General features: G+C 42.2%; 2 protein-coding genes across 3 annotated transcripts; both read right to left on the reverse strand.

Moving 5' to 3' along the window:
• Positions 1 to 7,026: 7,026 nt before the first annotated feature.
• Positions 7,027 to 9,625, reverse strand: LOC311127415 (C-reactive protein-like). Of its 2 annotated transcripts, XM_084159262.1 has the most exons (3): positions 9,545 to 9,625; positions 9,309 to 9,384; positions 7,027 to 8,784 (listed from the first exon to the last, which is right to left on the reverse strand). In XM_084159262.1, exons 1-3 carry the CDS (start codon positions 9,545 to 9,547, stop codon positions 8,174 to 8,176), a joined length of 690 nt encoding a protein of 229 aa, XP_084015388.1. In that variant the 5' UTR covers positions 9,548 to 9,625; the 3' UTR covers positions 7,027 to 8,173. The 2 variants fall into 2 exon arrangements, with proteins under 2 accessions (XP_084015388.1, XP_084015389.1); XM_084159263.1 differs by lacking the exon at positions 9,545 to 9,625 and having other exon boundaries at positions 9,309 to 9,395.
• Positions 9,626 to 10,160: 535 nt separating this feature from the next.
• On the reverse strand, positions 10,161 to 17,161 carry LOC311135465 (E3 ubiquitin-protein ligase CHIP-like). Its single transcript, XM_084169438.1, has 8 exons — positions 17,017 to 17,161; positions 15,671 to 15,907; positions 15,239 to 15,437; positions 14,661 to 14,826; positions 14,211 to 14,289; positions 13,968 to 14,024; positions 12,326 to 12,442; positions 10,161 to 12,015 (listed from the first exon to the last, which is right to left on the reverse strand). The coding sequence occupies exons 2-8, from the start codon at positions 15,782 to 15,784 to the stop codon at positions 11,890 to 11,892; spliced, it is 858 nt and encodes a 285-aa protein (XP_084025564.1). The 5' UTR covers positions 15,785 to 15,907; positions 17,017 to 17,161; the 3' UTR covers positions 10,161 to 11,889.
• Between the last annotated feature and the right edge of the window lie 1,150 nt (positions 17,162 to 18,311).

An 18,311-nucleotide genomic window follows, 5' to 3' on the forward strand; every position in this document is an offset into this window, starting at 1 on the left:
AGAGAGAGAGAGAGAGAGAGAGAGAGAGAGAGAGAGAGAGAGAGAGAGAGAGAGAGAGAGAGAGAGAGAGAGAGAGAGAGAGAGAGAGAGAGAGACACAGACAGACAGAGACAGACAGACAGACAGAGAGAGAGAGAGAGAGAGAGAGAGAGAGAGAGAGAGAGAGAGAGAGAGAGAGAGAGAGAGAGAGAGAGAGAGACAGACAGACAGACAGAGACAGACAGACAGAGACAGACAGACAGACAGAGAGAGAGAGAGAGAGAGAGAGAGAGAGAGAGAGAGAGAGACATAACTCTTAACACTATTCTCATTTCCATCTTTCCATTCGTAATGCTTTGAATAAAATCTATGATAATTACCAGACAGAGTTAATATACACTACTGTTCAAAAGTTTTGGGTCACTTAGAAATGTCCTTGTTTTCGAAAGAAAAGCAATTTTTTTGTCCATTAAAATAACATCAAATTGATCAGAAATACAAAAAAGCCATATCTCAGACTGCCCATCTTAATCTTTTATTTTTATTGACCAGTCTGAGATATGGCTTTTTCTTTGCAACTCTGCCTAGAAGGTCAGCATCCCGGAGTCGCCTCTTCACTGTTGACGTTGAGACTGGTGTTTTGCGGGTACTATTTAATGAAGCTGCCAGTTGAGGACCTATGAGGCATCTGTTTCTCAAACTAGACACTCTAATGTATTTGTCCTCTTGCTCAGTTGTGCACCGGGGCCTCCCACTCCTCTTTCTATTCTGGTTAGAGCCAGTTTGTGTTGTTCTGTGAAGGGAGTAGTACACAGCGTTGTACGAGATCTTCAGTTTCTTGGCAATTTCTCGCATGGAATAGCCTTCATTTCTCAGAACAAGAATAGACTGACGAGTTTCAGAAGAAAGTTATTTGTTTCTGGCCATTTTGGGCCTGTAATCGAACCCACAATTGCTGATGCTCCAGATACTCAACTAGTCTCAAGAAGGCCAGTTTTATTGCTTCTTTAATCAGCACAACAGTTTTCAGCTGTGCTAACATAATTGCAAAAGGGTTTTCTAATGATCAATTAGCCTTTTAAAACGATACACTTGGATTAGCAAACACAATGTGCCATTGGAACACAGGACTGATGGTTGCTGATAATGGGCCTCTGTACGCCTATGTAGATATTCCATAAAAAATCTGCAATTTCCAGCTACAATAGCCATTTACAACATTAACAATGTCTACACTGTATTTCTGATCAATTTGATGTTATTTTAATGGACAAAAAAATTGCTTTTCTTTCGAAAACAAGGACATTTCTAAGTGACTCAAACTTTTGAACGGTAGTCTATGTTGAACTCAAGCTAAAGCCTCTACTCTTAGAAATATTACCCCAGACAAAATATAATGCACCCGGATGATTGTGAAAGTTTCTTGTAAATAATTTTACTTACACATACAGTATTTCAAGTACTTGTGATTTTGGCATGTTGAAGACAAGAATCACAATAGAGAGATGCACTAGGTAGCTAGTTGGCGTGTACTTGTAGAGATTTCTGCACTGATCAGTGTCAAATACATGTACACTATATATACAAAAGTATGTGAACACCCCTTCAAATTAGTGGATTCGCCCGTTGCTGACAGGTGTATAAAATCGAGCACACAGCCATGCAATCTCCATATACATATATGTGGTCCTCTGTAGCTCAGCTGGTAGAGCACGGCGCTTGTAACGCCAAGGTAGTGGGTTCGATCCCCGGGACCACCCATACACAAAAATGTATGCACGCATGACTGTAAGTCGCTTTGGATAAAAGCATCTGCTAAATGGGATATTAATTACTTAATAATTAATTACTAATTAATTAATTAAAAATATACAAACATTGGCAGTAGAATGGCCTTACTGAAGAGCTCAGTGACTTTCAATGTGGCATTGTCATAGGATGCCAACTTTCCAACCAGTCTGCCCCGGTCAACTGTAAGTGCTGTTATTGTGAAGTGGAAACGTCTAGGAGCAACAATGGCTCAGCCACAAAGTGGTAGGCCACACAAGCTCACAGAACGGGACTGCCGAGTACTAAAGTGCGTAGCGCGTAAAAATCGTCTGTCCTCGGTTGCAACACTCACTACCGAGTTCCAAACTGCTTCTGGAAGCAACATCAGCACAAGAACTGTTCGTCGGGAGCATCATGAAATGGGTTTCCATGGCCGAGCAGCCGCACACAAGCCTAAGATCACCATGCTCAATGACAAGTGTCGGCTGGAGTGGTGTAAAGCTCGGTAGAGGAGGAATAATGGTCTGGGGCTGTTTTTCATGGTTCGGACTAGGCCCCTTCGTTCCAGTGAAGGGAAATCTTAACGCTACAGCATACAATTACATTCTAGACGATTCTGTGCTTCCAACTTTGTGGCAACAGTTTGGGGAAAGCCCTTTCCTGTTTCAGCATGACAATGCCCCCGTGCACAAAGCGAGGTCCATGCAGAAATGGTTTGGTCGAGATCGGTGTGGAAGAACTTGACTGGCCTGCACAGAGCCCTGACCTCAACCCCATCGAACACCTTTGGGATGAATTGGAAGGCCGACTGCGAGCCAGGCCTAATCGCCCAACATCAGTGCCCTGACCTCACTAATGCTCTTGTGGCTGAATGTTCCAACGTCTAGTGGAAAGCCTTCCCAGAAGAGTGGAGGCTGTTATAGCAGTAAAGGGGGGACCAACTCCATATTAATGCCCATGATTTTGGAATGAGATGTTCGACGAGCAGGTGTCCACATACCTTTGGTCATGTAGTGTATGTATCAACTAAAGATAATTCATGAATAACTGTAGAGCGTTTCATGTGGAGTTTTACAGAAGATATGGTTGTAGCTTAAAACTGATAACAAAATGTGACTTTTGTTTGGTTAATCTTTTCTATGTTTTTCATTTTTGTTTCTGTTATTATTTAACAATATTCAAGTGCTCTTTCTTATCAGGATATCAAATCATTGTGTCAACAATTCACTAATATAAGGTAGTAACCGGATTCATAAAGAGTCACATTTAGGATTACATTCTGTCTTATGAATCTGTAATAAATTGTTGTAACATATTGGTTGAAATTGTGTGATGAAAACAAATAACCTGATATGTGCTTATTACTGTATTGGATTAAACACCAGACACACTACTCTTCAATGCACATTTCCATGTTTTAGCATCATTATGCATAATAATCATAATTCACACACAGTCGCCAACCAATGCATGTACAATTTAATACAATTAGCTGGTAATACTTTTTCATATTTCTTCAAAGAATAATGGACCTTATACTGTATGTCTTGTTAAGATTAAACAGTAGTTGTTTTCTGAGGACAAAAGCAGGTTGAACGTCCACATTTTAATGAAATGAACATTTCTGCAAGAAAGCTCTTTAAAAAATTCCATCTGTTCAATGGACACATGCCAGAGCTCACCCGGATAGCTCGTGGCACTGTCTTGCGTATGCAAATATGTTTTGCCTGGAAATCTATTTGGAGTTGCTCGAAGGAATCCAGAACGGGCCTCCTTCTGTCTTCCCCACCGGCTCATGCGGGCCTCCCTCACGCCGTCTATGTCCTCTCGTGTGGAAGACATTTCACCAGCTCACACACGCAGGGACGAGCAGCGCGCTGCATGCACCACATCGCACCGCACAGTCTCAGATGGCCCAACCATTGGCGACTATGCAGATCTCACAGGCCGCTGCTGCTGGCTCTCTCTGTCTCTGCGAGCAGGACAAGGCGCCCCGCAACTGTTTGCTCAGTTGTCTAATACACCCTGTAGACCCCATTCAAAGGACAGCGAGCAAGTAATTATAGGCCTACTGTTTCACTAGTTAGCCATAAAGAGGTGAAAAGTGCTCTACAATAAATGTTTAGGTGTTGTAAGTAAACCTACCTTTACGGTAAAATGTTCTGTATTGTTGTTTAAAAATTCAGAGTGGATCAAAACATCAATATGGGACTTTTTACATCAATTTGTGATGTTTTTTGGTGTGAAAAACATCACTATATGACTAAAACGGTTGTCATACTGTGTTCAACCATGTTCGATCTTGCCTAGCCATCTTGTTTCAAGAGGACCACAATGGAAATAAGTCCCAGATATTATTGTGTGTTATCCTCAATGATTTTACTCAAGTTTTATGTGTGCTTGTTTTTTTAAATGGTTGAATTATTAAACTAAACTAAATCCAGGTTGTATATAATCCTATAAAATAATGTTTGAAACAAATATGCTGATAGTTGATTGTGTATAAAGGGTTCCAATGGTATTTTTGGCACTAAAGTCTATTCTTAGTATGGAAAATATTAAATATACTGCCGAACAAAAACACACAAATTTGACCATTTTGTACTGAACCTTCACTTCAGTACAAAATAGGCCAATATAATTATTTGTTCAGAAATATTCCAAAATATTCCTACTCACTAATCTATAGTCTACTGCAATATGGGATGTATTCATAGTTCATTCATAGTTCATCCGATCTCAAAAAGTTCAAAAACCTGACTAAACTTGAAAGTTAATCTACCATAAGTAAAGAGGATATGGTGAGGGGGGGGGGGGGGGGGGGGGGGGGGTGTTATGCGCGCGTGTCTAGGCTGGAAGGCAGCTAGCACTCCTCTTGGGCATGGATGCGAGAGGATAGAAAGGAGGAGAGGAGAAACAGAAATGTGTGATTGAAACAAGAGGGCTGAGGAGCCTGCCTGGGCAGATGGTCCACAAAGGTGTTACCACACAGTGAGTGGGCAGCGCGATTGATGCATTGCAACATTCAAGAAGGTGGAACATTTGGCTGCTGACCCGCAGTCAGAACTCATTCGCCCTCCCTTCCTTATTTAGCTGCTGCTGCTGAGAGAGCCGACGGGGGATTGGGTCCGAAGAAACACACACACACTCGGAACGCCGCGCTTTCCCACCCTCTGGGGGGCCTAGGCTGTGTGTTCACTGGAAACTTCTCCTTCCTCTCCAAGGAGGTCAAGATGGAGGGGGGAGGGAGAACGGGTTCATAGTGCCACAATATAAGAACAACAGGCTAACTACTACAGTGCTACAGTACATGGCGGCTAATAAGGACACATGCTTTCCCACTGGGCACACACTGGTTGAATGAATGTTGTTTCCACGTCATTTCAATGAAATTACGTTGAACCAACATGGAATATACGTTGAATTGACGTCTGTGCCCTGTGGGTTCATTCAAGGGTCAATGTTATCAGGACTACACCCTAGACTTCATTATTGGCGCAGTGAACAAAAGTCTATACTGTTTATGTGGTGTTGTTCCTTTTGAGTGAGATCATTCACAACATATACACTACCTGTCAAAAGATTTAGAACACCTACTCATTCAATGGTTCTTCTTTATTTTTTTACTATTTTCTACATTGTAGAATAATAGTGAAGACATCAAAACTATGAATTAACACATATGGAATCATGTAGTAACCAAGAAATGTTAAACAAATCTAAATATATTTTATTTGAGAGATTCTTCAAATAGCCACCCTTTGCCTTGATGACAGCTTTGCACACTCTTGGCATTCTCTCAACCAGCTTCACCTGAAATGCTTTTCCAACAGTCTTGAAGGAATTCCCACATACGCTGAGCACTTGTTGGCTGCTTTTCCTTCTCTCTGCGGTCCGACTCATCCCAAACCATCTCAATCTGGTTGAGGTCGGGGGATTGTGGAGGCCAGGTCATCTGATGCAGCACTCCATCACTTTCCTTCTTGGTAAAAAAACCCTTACACAGCGGTGTGTTGGGTCATTGTCCTGTTGAAAAACAAATGATAGTCCCACTAAGCCCAAACCAGATGGGATGGCGTATCGCTGCAGAATGCTGTGGTAGACATGCTGGTTAAGTGTCCCTTGAATTTTAAATAAATCACAGACAGTGTCACCAGCAAAGCACCCCCACACAATAACACATCCTCCTCCATGCTTTACGGTGGGAAATACACATGCGGAGATCATCCGTTCACCCACACTGTGTCTCACAAAGACACGGCAGTTGGAACCAAAAATCTCCAATTTGGACTCCAGACCGAAGGACAAATTTCCACCGGTCTAATGTCCTTTGCTTGTGTTTCTTGGCCCAAGCAAGTCTCTTCTTCTTATTGGTGTCCTTTAGTAGTGGTTTCTTTGCAACAATTCGACCATGAAGGCCTGATTCACACAGTCTCCTCTGAACAGTTGATGTTGAGATTTGTCTGTGACTTGAACTCTGTGAAGCATTTATTTGGGCTGCAACTTCTGAGGCTGGTAACTCTAATGAACTTATCCTCTGCAGCAGAGGTAACTCTGGGTCTTCCATTCCTGTGGCGGTCCTCATGAGAGCCAGTTTCATCATAGCGCTTGATGGTTTTTACGACTGCACTTGAAGAAACTTTCAAAGTTCTTGAAATGTTCCGTATTGACTGACCTTCATGTCTTAAAGTAATGATGGACTGTCATTTCTCTTTGATTATTTGAGCTGTTCTTGCCATAATATGGACTTGGTCTTTTACCAAATAGGGCTATCTTCTGTATACCCCCCTACCTTGTCACAACACAACTGATTGGCTCAAACGCATTAAGAAGGAAATCAATTCCACAAATTAAGTTTTAAGAAGGCACACCTGTTAATTGAAATGCATTCCAGTTGACTACCTCATGAAGCTGGTTGAGAGAATGCCAAGCATGTGCAATGCTATCATCAAGGCAAAGGGGTGGCTATTTAAAGAATCTCAAATATAAAATATATTTTGATTTGTTTAACACTCTTTTGGTTACTACATGATTCCATATGTGTTATTTCATAGTTTTGATGTCTTCACTATTATTCTACAATTATTATTCTACTAAAACTTTTGACCGGTAGTGTAGGTTATTACACATGAACAAATGGCCATTTCATTTTAGAACAACAATTTTTTAAAATAATTCAAGTGAAAACAATGGCACACTATACCACGATTAATTTACATTTTGAAGGTCTCACCAGCAATTGTAGGCATACTACAAAAAGAGGATACTCAAAAAGTTCAAAGACCTATTTTCTCTTTAATAACACACACTTTTAGTTATGCACATGCCAAGATTTGATTTCAGACCCAAAAGCATTCTTACATCAGTTTAAACATGGTACATTTATGAGAGAGAGTGTGCTAACCAAAGGCAACATTATGGCAATGGCTTTTAAACATCATAATTGCTGTTTGTCTGAAAGCTCAGTTAAATTATTAAGTATAGAAATAATGAATCATCCTTCTCTTTCACGCTTTCATTCACCTCCTTTGACTCTCGTTTACTCATCCTGTTTTCCATAAACAATTGCCAAAATAGGGCTAACATTATTGTTAACTTTTATGAATAAAATCAATATCAAAGAATTTGAAGGACATGCATGACATTAACATTACAGGTCTAATGTTACCAGTTTCAATTGAGCCATTAGCGGGAACAAAAGCAATTGAAATGTTGAGCACAAGAATGCCACACCATGTATGATCAAGCAATGTCTTGTTTGACGCTCACTGAATTAAGAAACTAGCATATACTGCCACCTTGTGGTTAAATCTGGTACATCAACAATACATTCCATTGAAATTAGGGCTCACCAGCCGCGTGACAATTGTATAAAAATCCCTAGAAGCCTTGCATATGAGGCCACATAAAAAAGAAAATCATGCTGAGAGCAACAAATAAATTAGCTCTGTAACTAAATAACAGATTAAATTGCATATTGTATGAAATTTGTCCTGAACATTCATGATAATTACCAAGAGGAGACTAATAAACTCCTTAATAAATTAACATAAAAACTGCTGGAATGCTAATAAAATATAGTTAACCTCACCATCCATGCATTAGGTGAGTGGACATACTGTATCTATCCTAAATAGTTAGTTCTAAAGAAGAATTGTGTTACATACATGTGCCTGTCTGATGAAGGACCTTTTGGAATCAACTGGTTCTGATCTTTCTGCATAGACTATTTAAACATCACAAAATGAATGTCCATCTTTTCTTATGAACCACTGGTATTTTGTGAGTGAATATAGTTAACTGGCTACATAAGGCATGCAAGTGACTAAATCTAGAAGACCAAACTAAACAAAAAGGTCAGTAGCAGTCCAGCACAGACACACATATGGGTCACATCCACGTCCGCTCGCGACTCCACTCCGAGTCAGTCATCATCCACCACCATCACATTCCCGTTCAGCTGGTACTCGATGGTGGCCCAGTCAAAGATGTTTCCCTTAATGATCTTATGTTCGTAATGCAGGGCTTGGATCTGGCTTCTGGGCAGCACATAGTCCCACATGTTGAGGTCGGTCACCTCCCCCACAAAGCTTTGCACCGCCTCCAGGTCTCCCAGGTGTTTGTCCGGGTCTTGCCCAAGGAGGACGGTCCCCTTGGGCCGAATGGTGTGACCCGGCTTGTACACCTGGTAGGTGCTGCGGCGGCCGTCCACCCAGAAGGCGGCCAGCCCCGTACGGGACTCCCAGGTGAGGCAGAGACTCGTTCTGAAGGTGGTGATGGGTGGCAGGTGGAAGAAGGCACCATCGCCACTCAGGTAGAAGGCGATGCGGCCGTCTTTCTCGCGCCACACGTTGAGCTCGTCGTAGTCGGGCGTGCGGTAGGCGAACAGGATGATCTGCCGCTCGCCCTCCAGCTCGGTGGCCACGCGCATGCACAGAGTGAACGCCCGCAGGCCCATCTCCTTTTGGGGGATGAGCGCCACGAAGCTGAAGTCCGTCTCGTACGGGAAGACCAGCACCTTTCCGCCCAGGCCAACTGTAAACAACAACATCAACTGTCTATTAAAGCAGTCACTGGTGAAGATGACACAACAGTATTGTAGCACATTAACGGTGGTCTGACTGGGAATTGAACCCGGGTTCCTGTGACTGTCAGTCCAACACCTTAAATCGTTCAACCAAGAGGTCCAAACCACTTTACGGTCACTAGATGTTGTACTGCCGTCACAACAGTATAAAAACAGCTTTGCATGAGAGCAATCTGAGTATGACTTCTCTCTGAGAAGTGCAACATGTTAAAACATGAGTTAATAAGGAATTTTTTACTTTAGGTATGCACACATGATATTTACATTTACATTTTAGCAGACGCTCTTATCCAGAGCGACTTACAGTTAGTGAGTGCATTTTTTATTTTTTTCATACTGATATGAGCTATAGGATTTACTATTTGGGATTTTACCAATAACAATTGTTGTTTAGTAAAGAAATAATTACAAAGAAATAATCATTATCCTAAATGATTCCCCTATATTCCATAGCCTACCAACCAACACATACCTTCATTTGCTGAGGTGACACCCATGATACCCAGTAGGAGTATGACACTGGCAGCTATCTTTTCACTTGAGAGTATCTACCACAACAAACACATATCAGAATTGCGAAACATGCCACTACTACAATCATTGTGAAAATAATAAATAGTAGTAAATACATCATATACTATAGTATAAAGTGCATATCCTGCTAACAAAATGCCCCAACAAACAAAACACTAACAGTATTGCTCTTACCATGTTGATTTAAGGTTGTTATTCCACTGAAAGGTGATGATGCTAGCTCACTCTGTCACGCCTGTCTATTCTTAATGCCATGGGGTCTGTACTCCTCTTCCCTCCTAGTACCAGACCATTACATCACTTCAATGGACGGATGTGCTGACAATGGACGCGGTGTGTGCGAGGGGGCTTGGGTCTGGGTGACACTGGTCTTTTGTGTTGACTGACGCCCGAGCGGACGCACACACACTTTCAGAACATGTGATTGTGGGTGTGTGTCCCTATGAAGTAATTGAATGACTGTGTTTTGAGGAAGGGTGACCTCTAGGTCCAGCAACCTCATGGTCTCTTGTACATTTTGTTTTGAACAGTACTAATGTCTGATTGACGGGGTTGATTCACCTACCTACAACTCTTCTTTTTGCCGTCTGTTTTTTAAATTCCCAACCTCCCTAGCACGACACACACCTCAGATGCTGGAAGCAGCTCATGGAGCACCCCTGGAGCAGGTTAAGTGCCTTGCTAAAGTCCACAACAGCAGTGAACCATTAGATGTGCTCAAAAGTAGTGTGAGCAAAATCGGATGAACATTTCACAAGGAGACAAAGGAACAACAAACCAAGGTCATGTGTATAATTAACATATCTACATTTAATACAGTTGTTTATTCTCAAGCTCTCCAGAAATCCTCAAAAAGCCAATCCCTCACCCCAACACAAAACCTGCAGTTCACTAAAATCACATACATTCAGCTGAAAGGGGACTTATGTAAACTAATTGAGAAAAACTGAGGAGAAATATTTAAGGAGAATCTGTCAATAGCCGAGACTTCCAAGCTCATAGTCGAGGTACTGCAACATTGATTGTTGTGATTGTCCCCCTTCCAGCATTTCTAACCATAGGTTAGATCAAAATAGGGAAAGACACTGAAATGAGAAGGTATAAGAGACTCTCAAAGTTTTGAGAATTTGACTGCTTTGACCATTAGTCAGTTGTCATAGACATTTGTTAAGTTGTTGTGAATATCTCCTGCTACTGTGTGGTTATAGTAAAGCAGGTATGTACGACAGGGCTTTTCCCTGTAATGGAGTGGGAAAACAATTCTTTGCAAAGCAGACCTGAATGCTTAACAACCTGAGCAGACCTCATGCTTAGCAATGTAGGGAGTCCATTGTCATGTCAAATGCATACTGTACCGGCGGTTGCACTACTAGCCATCAGCCAAACACATTGTCCAAGCGCACGTACCTATTGTTTTGTCTCTAATACCAGCACAGTCCTTCAAAACATGTTTCAAGAACTTCAAAGAGAAAGTAAAGACGATGTTCTCATATGATAAAAGTGCAGCTATTTGAACCATTATAGAGGGAATAGAAAGGACCTTGTAGAGTCTCTATGCAGCACTTTCAACTGATGAATTGTCTATCAAATCTCCTTTTTGGATGATGAAAATAATGCAATTTGGTACTACTGTAATAATACATACAACTTGTTGTAAAATAAAATAGGTTTAATCTATTCACTGTCACTATATGCATACATTCAACATAGTATAACTGCCTGCTATGGGGGACTGATATAATGCAATAGTGGACCGTTGACCATCGATTGGAACATTCTAGATTGTATGATCTTGTTATAACTCCACAACACAGGCAAGGACTTGAAGCAGACCGACTTGGTTGGTCAGTTTTTCTATAATCAATTTCTCACATTTGCTATCGTCTTGCATAAGAAAATCCACACTAGATTGTTTGAAAAGTCAAATAACAATTTGGCATCAAATTGACCAAGACCACCAACACTGAATTGTAGGAAATTATTAATTACGGTACAACTAACTATACAACTAACCCATTATTATTTTAAAAATTGAAGTAAACAAAAAAAAATACTGGAGTAAGAGTTGGATAAAAAGCTAATATTTTCATCGTTTGGGTAGATAGTTCCAATGGTTATATTTGAGAAGAGATTGGAAGCGTTACATTAGAGGGTTCTGAGACACCTGAGTGCAGAGCGATGTGTTCAGAGAGGATTGTGGCACAGAGAGAGATAGAAGGGAAGAGAGAGAGACCTGAGAAACATGGCCCCCGATTCTGAGGAAGGAAGGGAAGCGATAAAGAAAGATTTCAAGAGAGAAGGGGAGGAGAGAGGAGACAAATTTAGAAAGAGAGAGGCATCACCTCGCGATATGGCTGTCATTTCACAGTCCATTGTGTCGCCCCCCCCCTGTGTAAAGTGCATGTCCAGGAGGGAGTTTGTGAATTCTGTCTCTTCCTTTTTTCTTTACACTTCTGGTGTGGGTCTCAGCTCTGGGCCGTGTGGGTCTATGAGCCATAGAGGGTTAGGGTTATGGGGGTTCAATAGTCCTCCACCCAACCGTTCTCCTGGATAAAGGCGTCGATGACCTCCTTCATGGCCAGGTTGGGGATCAGCTGGTCGTGGGTCAGAGGACTCCGGGTGACCGGGTCAAAATGACCCACTCGCTACAGAGGACGGAGGAAAAATGGAATGATTGTTTGAGGTATTGGTGTTGCCGTGAGATGGTAGCTTTCATTATTATGCATTTTACTCATGGTTTACAGTTTACTTTGGATAGTATTACCCTTGTGGATGAGTGGTTGGTAGAGTAGGAACTGCAAGTGTATGTATAGCTATCTAAATGGGTGGTAATTTAGCGGTAAGTGATTGGTAGTTGGTTGTGTGGATAACACAGTATGTCTATGAATGGGTGACGGTTTACCTATACTTCTGCTGAGTAGACGTCTATGACTATAAAAGGATGGTATACTGTACCTGTAGATGCTCCTCGATGTCCTTGCGGTCGTAGGTGATCCCACTGGGGGTGATGCAGGGCTCCCTCATCAACTCAAAGCTGATCTTTCCACACAGGTAGTCAGGGATCTCCCGCTTCTGTGGGGTGTACAAGAATATACATGCATGTCAATTATACATACATGTAATTATAAATACTACCCCCTAGACGAGTGGTTCCCAACCTTTTTTTAACCGTGGCACATCTTGATGGGATAAAAAGATTCTGCGGCACACTTCAAAATGTCCCTATTAACGCATTTACATTTTAGTCATTTAGCAGACGCTCTTATCCAGAGCAACTTACAGTTAGTGAGTGCATACATTTTTCATACTGGCCCCCCGTGGGAATTGAACCCACAACCCTGGCGTTGCAACCGCCATGCTCTACCAACTGAGATACACAGGCCTATTTATTTAGTGGTAATGACCTCCATCTCATCTGATCCATACTGCAAATCATCTATTTTGTGACAAACATTTTCTATAGATTAAATAGAGTTTATTTTAACTATTTTCATAGTTCCTTACTCATGATGATTCATGTGTGTGTACCGAGGTATAAGCGGTAACTTAGGCCCCCTCGGACGCATTCTAAAGGTGCAACCACCGACACAAATACATGTTTTGTTTGTTTCTATGACAGAGGCTGTGGTACAGCTAAGCCTACTCAGACTTGCCTGTGCTAATGGTTCTCACAGGTTAAGTAAAACTATACAAATGGCTTTGTTCGTGATGCGCGTCCCTCAAATTATACAAATGTAACAATAGCCTGAGCACACCGGACTTGAAACATCGATACAGATGTAACCATGTGTGCCATTCAATGTATTATCTGAGCCTCACTGGTGCTCCCAAGTGAAAATTCCATGAGCATTCGACAGGTCATTTTTATAACAGAGTTCCATAAAAATAAAAATTAGGAAAAGTTTCACAGCACATCTGAGAGTTCCTCAAGGCACACCGGTTGAAAACCACTCCCCTAGACACCACCTAGATCTGGGTTGTATTCATTAGGTACCAAACAGAGGAAAACGGACTGTAAAAGGGCGGACTACCTGAGCTTGTCCAATAAGAAATCCTAGTTTCCCATGGTAAAACACTTTGCTACGGTGTGCACAACTCAGTATAGGGGTTTGAAACACCAATGTTGACAGAGGCAAGACGGAGTCTTCCTAACTGACAATGACAATTACATGTACCAAGTCAACAACTATATATAGGCCCCGATAATCCTTCATAACAAGCCTCGACAAGCAACTTGAGGTGGTGGTTGCTGTAGAAACGGCTTGGACTGGAAATAGGAGGTGGAGGGCTAGTCTATTTTGGTAACCATAACACTGGCACAGCTAAGTGTCAAAGCAAGAGGGTGGGTCAGATCCAGCTGACCAGAGAAACAGAGTGTGGACAGATTGTATGCGTTTCTCTAAATGAAATTGTGAGATTTTATGAATAAGATCGAATATGTATTATTATTTCAGTAATGCATAGAGCTGTGTTGTGCTATGGCTAACGATATTGAATAATCAGTAAGATTCAGTGAAATGACCATTAGTCTGGATTGAAGGTTTGTTTACAATAGCGGTAAACGGTGTGTTCAACTAACTTAAAATGTATCACTCACTTTTCTCTTCTCGTCCACTTGGGAAAAGAGCTCCTCCATGTCCATAAGGAACTTGTCCTATTTAGGGAAAGAGCAGAGTTGGGTGAGGCTAGCACAGAGCATTAATACAAACACCCCTCAATATCAATGAGATATAGAGAAATAGGCTACATGATGGCAATTCTGTTATACGACGCCAGTGCTTAATACTTTAAGGCAAGTGATCCCTGCATATAGACGTAGGAGGATATAGACATAACTTGCATGTTTTGATTTGATCTTGACAACATCACTTCCACTCGAATTGTCCTCCTCTTTGTTTTCCCGGCAATCCGCCACTTCCCTGAGAAAATATAAAGACGTAGCATTTCCTTAATCATTCGCTAAAGATCCCAAGATGAATTGAACAACAGAAAATGCTCTCGCAAATTGTAATGCATTAACCAGACTTAATCCCCAAGATTTGCACCAACATCTTAACAATTTCATTATCACACATGATTATGCATGTGTAGAACACTGGGCAGGATATGTAGCAACCCATGTAATGTCATTCAAGGGGGTTCTGGCAATGAACTCATATGCAATGAACCTACAGGGTATGCAATGAACTTGTATGCTTCCCTATAGGAAATGGAATATCAGCGCAGACGTTTTGCTCATACACTAGTATGAGTCTCAGTCCAAGAGCGTTGCGCCAGGTCCCTCCCTCACCTCTCCTTCTCAGCCAGGATGAGTTTGGTGAGATAGGTAAGCAGCTCGTTCTCCTGGTTGATGCGCTTCTCCTCGATGCTGTTCCAGCGCTTCTTCTTCGCGATCCGCAGGGCACTCGGGATGTCATCTCCAAAGTTCAGCTTTTGCTCCTTGGCCAGGTTGTAAGCTGCCGACAGAACGGATCCAGATATCATTAATGTTGTCCGTTGAAAGTAAGAGCTTAAAACTGTAATGCTGCCTCTTTTCCTTCTACAGATCTTAGCATTATACAAAATAACATTTTAGTTACATTAAAACATTCTATACAATTGCAGTTTAGTACCATAACCTCAAAGGAGGTACCTAGTACTGGGTATAGTTAGATTGCGGCACATAGCATACTAACTAGCACTCAAAACAAAAATGCACATCTACGTTGTTGGGCAATACTGAGGGGGCCATATAAATACCGTCCATAGAATCTTATTTATTAACTTTAAAGACAAACTGAGCCTATATTGGCACTCATACTCTAAGACTTTGTGAAGGCCCAGGCTAAATCTGTGTCCGGGAAACTGGCCCTGAGGGTTGAGCCTGACCTCTCTGCAGGTTGCCGATGGCCTCGTCGTAGTTCTCCAGCTCCAGGTGACACTGGCCCAGGAAGAAGTGGGCCTTGACCGACTGGGAGTCCATCTCCAGCGCGTGCTTGCAGTCCGCCAGGGCTTTGTCGTGCTGCTGCAGCTTCAAGTGGCACAGAGCCCGGTTGGTGTAGTACACCGCCACCGACGGGTTACGGTTCTGTTGGCAGGACACACACACACACACACACATATATTGCACAGGCTACTGTTGTAAGGGTGCATCAGTCCAGCGGATAGGCTACTTTCTATACGTACATCAATCTATTCACAGTAGGTGAATAAGTCAGTGTCAATATCTCACGTCATACCCTTTCAAAGCAAGCGGACAAGTCTAGTCATGTCAGCTACTGCTACATTATCCGGCATAAAGGGCAGTAGCTCGCTACTCACGATGGCTTTGCTGTAGCAGGTGGCAGCCTCCTGGTACTTGCGGCACAGGAACAGTCGGTTGCCCTGTTCCTTCAGCTCCTGTGCTGTGGAACTCTTCTCCGGGCTGCCTGCCATCTTCTCCGGTGGCTCCGCGGCGCCCGCTCCGCGCTGCTTCCCTATCCTGTTCCCCGTCTCTCCGGCTGGCTAGCTGTCAGGTGGAAGAATGGCCTGGCCGTCTGTTCTTTGTCTTCTCTCCAACTACAAACGAAAGATGGGCAGCATCGTGTATCACTCGTGATGAGGTGCAGTCGCTGTGGCAACTCATAAATTGAGCCCTCATACTTCACTGGCTACCTATGCATCATCATCACTGGTATATGGTTGTGCAACTGCAAGATGCTGAAGTCGAGGTTTGAGATGCAGAAAAGCCAGTCACTACAGGGCACACCACCTGGCCACACTGAAAGGACCGCATTTGTCAAAATGCAGAATCCATGTCATGTCCCGAAAGTTAGCTAGGTAGCTAGGTCAAGACTATAACGTTAGCTCCTTAGTCCAAGGAAGCCACAACAGCCAAATAACGTTACTCAATTTAAACGTGAATTTATGCTCAATTGCCGTACGGTTCTAGAAACATAAATCCCTCTACTTTCATATCACATCAAAATCATTTAACAAATGCAAAACACACACTTACTGTATGTACACCGTTTTAACACTGTATTTTTCAGTGACAACATTTTTGTGCCGTCTGTCTTCCGTTTACACACAGGAGTTCGGAGACGCTGGTAGTTAAATTAGCACAGGTTGTCAGTCCAGTCTGTTTCCCGTAAACAAGAGCTGTAACATGGAAATATGCTCGTGTGGGAACCATAACCCTATGAAAGGTGTGTATCAATTTAACCTTTTGATTTTAGAAAATTATTTCTCGCCGATTTGAAAGATAACGTATTTATCCTTCCAAAACCGTACTGTTAATGTTCAGACCGAGCGTCGCTGCTCTTAACAAAACTTCCCCCTACAGAAGACGCCTTCGTCCAATTACTTATGTGAAATGTACTGATGGAACCGTGAGTCATGATCAAAGGCTAGTAACGGTAGTTAGCTAAGAAGGTAGCTAGCTAACTAATCTTAAAGCTAGCTAGAGAGTGGACTTTCCCCACCATGAGTTTGCTGTTGACTGAATTCGAAATGATGGCAAATGTATGGTAGTTAGCTACATTGCAACGTCCAAATCCATGCAAACCCCACAACAACCCCCCGCGGCTAAGCAACAACAAACTAGCTAGCTAACGGCTAGCCAACCTCAAATATACGGTTATTTAGCTACTACTAGCTCTACACAACATAAACATCTTCAACCTCACCTTTTCAAAGGAATTTCACATACAGACGATTGATGTGCCAGTATCTTTCGATTTCAATTCTTAATTGATTTGCTTTTCCCATCGAGCTTTCACGACAGAGCGATAGGAGCTAGCAAGTTTGTTGTTATGACGTCATGCTGTAGACGACGGAAGCCCGCGAGGTACGTTTTAGTAAAAAACATTCTAGGTTTCTGAATCCCACTTATCTGTCTAACAGATGGCACTCTTTGACAACATGTACTCTCAAATTATATATGCTCATGCAATTCAGAGGAATAATGGGTGTAAATGATACACGTTTTTAAAATATGTTAATTGATTCTGTATCATCAAAGTCAGGGTTGGTCTGAATGCCTATCAGCAGCAACTGAGGCTCACACGTCTGAGCAGGGTTGGGCCTGACCATGTTGCTGGAAGCAGTCCCGGAAGCGAAATTTCGTTTCATAGAACACCCGGAGGCAAAGTCATTGGGCGCGTTCGAGTGGATCACCTTTGTCATGACGTTGACCAACGTTGGTCACCTCCTTTCAAAGTGTGTTGCATTATGGGTATAAAAATGTTCCGACTTGCGACTACATGCAGAGAGGACGAGAGAGGCCTACTCGGCGGAAAATCTGTCTCCCTCCAGCAGATGGCGTTTTTTCGTTGTTTTGCCCAACAAGTAAGGAGTTTTTGTATAGAGGTCAATGAGAGTCGAATTTGGTCAACAAAAAGATGAATGGCTTATTTGCTATGTGAGGTTTATTTGATTGAATAGAAGTTATTCTTAAGTTGTTATGAGTGTACTAATATAAGTAGGACACGTGATATCCTGCGAACTTTGAGAAAAAACACTTTATATCGGAGTTGTCTTGAGTTGGCTATTCATGCAGAGCTGCAAAAAACACTCAAACTAGACAGTTTTAATCTCCAGCTCTTCATTCAAAGACTCAATCATGGACAGACACTCTTACTGATAGTTGTGGCTGCTTCGCGTGATGTATTGTTGTCTCTACCTTCTTGCCCTTTGTGCTGTTGTCTGTGCCCAATAATGTTTGTACCATGTTGTGCTGCTGCCATGTTGTGTTGCTACCATGTTGTTTTCATGTTGGGTTGCTACCTTGCTCTGTTGTCCTGTGTTGTTGCCATGCTATGTTGTTGTCTTAGGTCTCTCTTTATGTAGTGTTGTCTTTCTTGTTGTGATGTGTATTTGGTCCTATATTTATTTATATATATACAGTGGGGAAAAAAAGTATTTAGTCAGCCACCAATTGTGCAAGTTCTCCCACTTAAAAAGATGAGAGAGGCCTGTAATT

Source organism: Coregonus lavaretus, assembly GCF_964263955.1.
Source record: "Coregonus lavaretus genome assembly, chromosome: 1".
In the NCBI taxonomy this organism is placed as follows: domain Eukaryota; kingdom Metazoa; phylum Chordata; class Actinopteri; order Salmoniformes; family Salmonidae; genus Coregonus; species Coregonus lavaretus.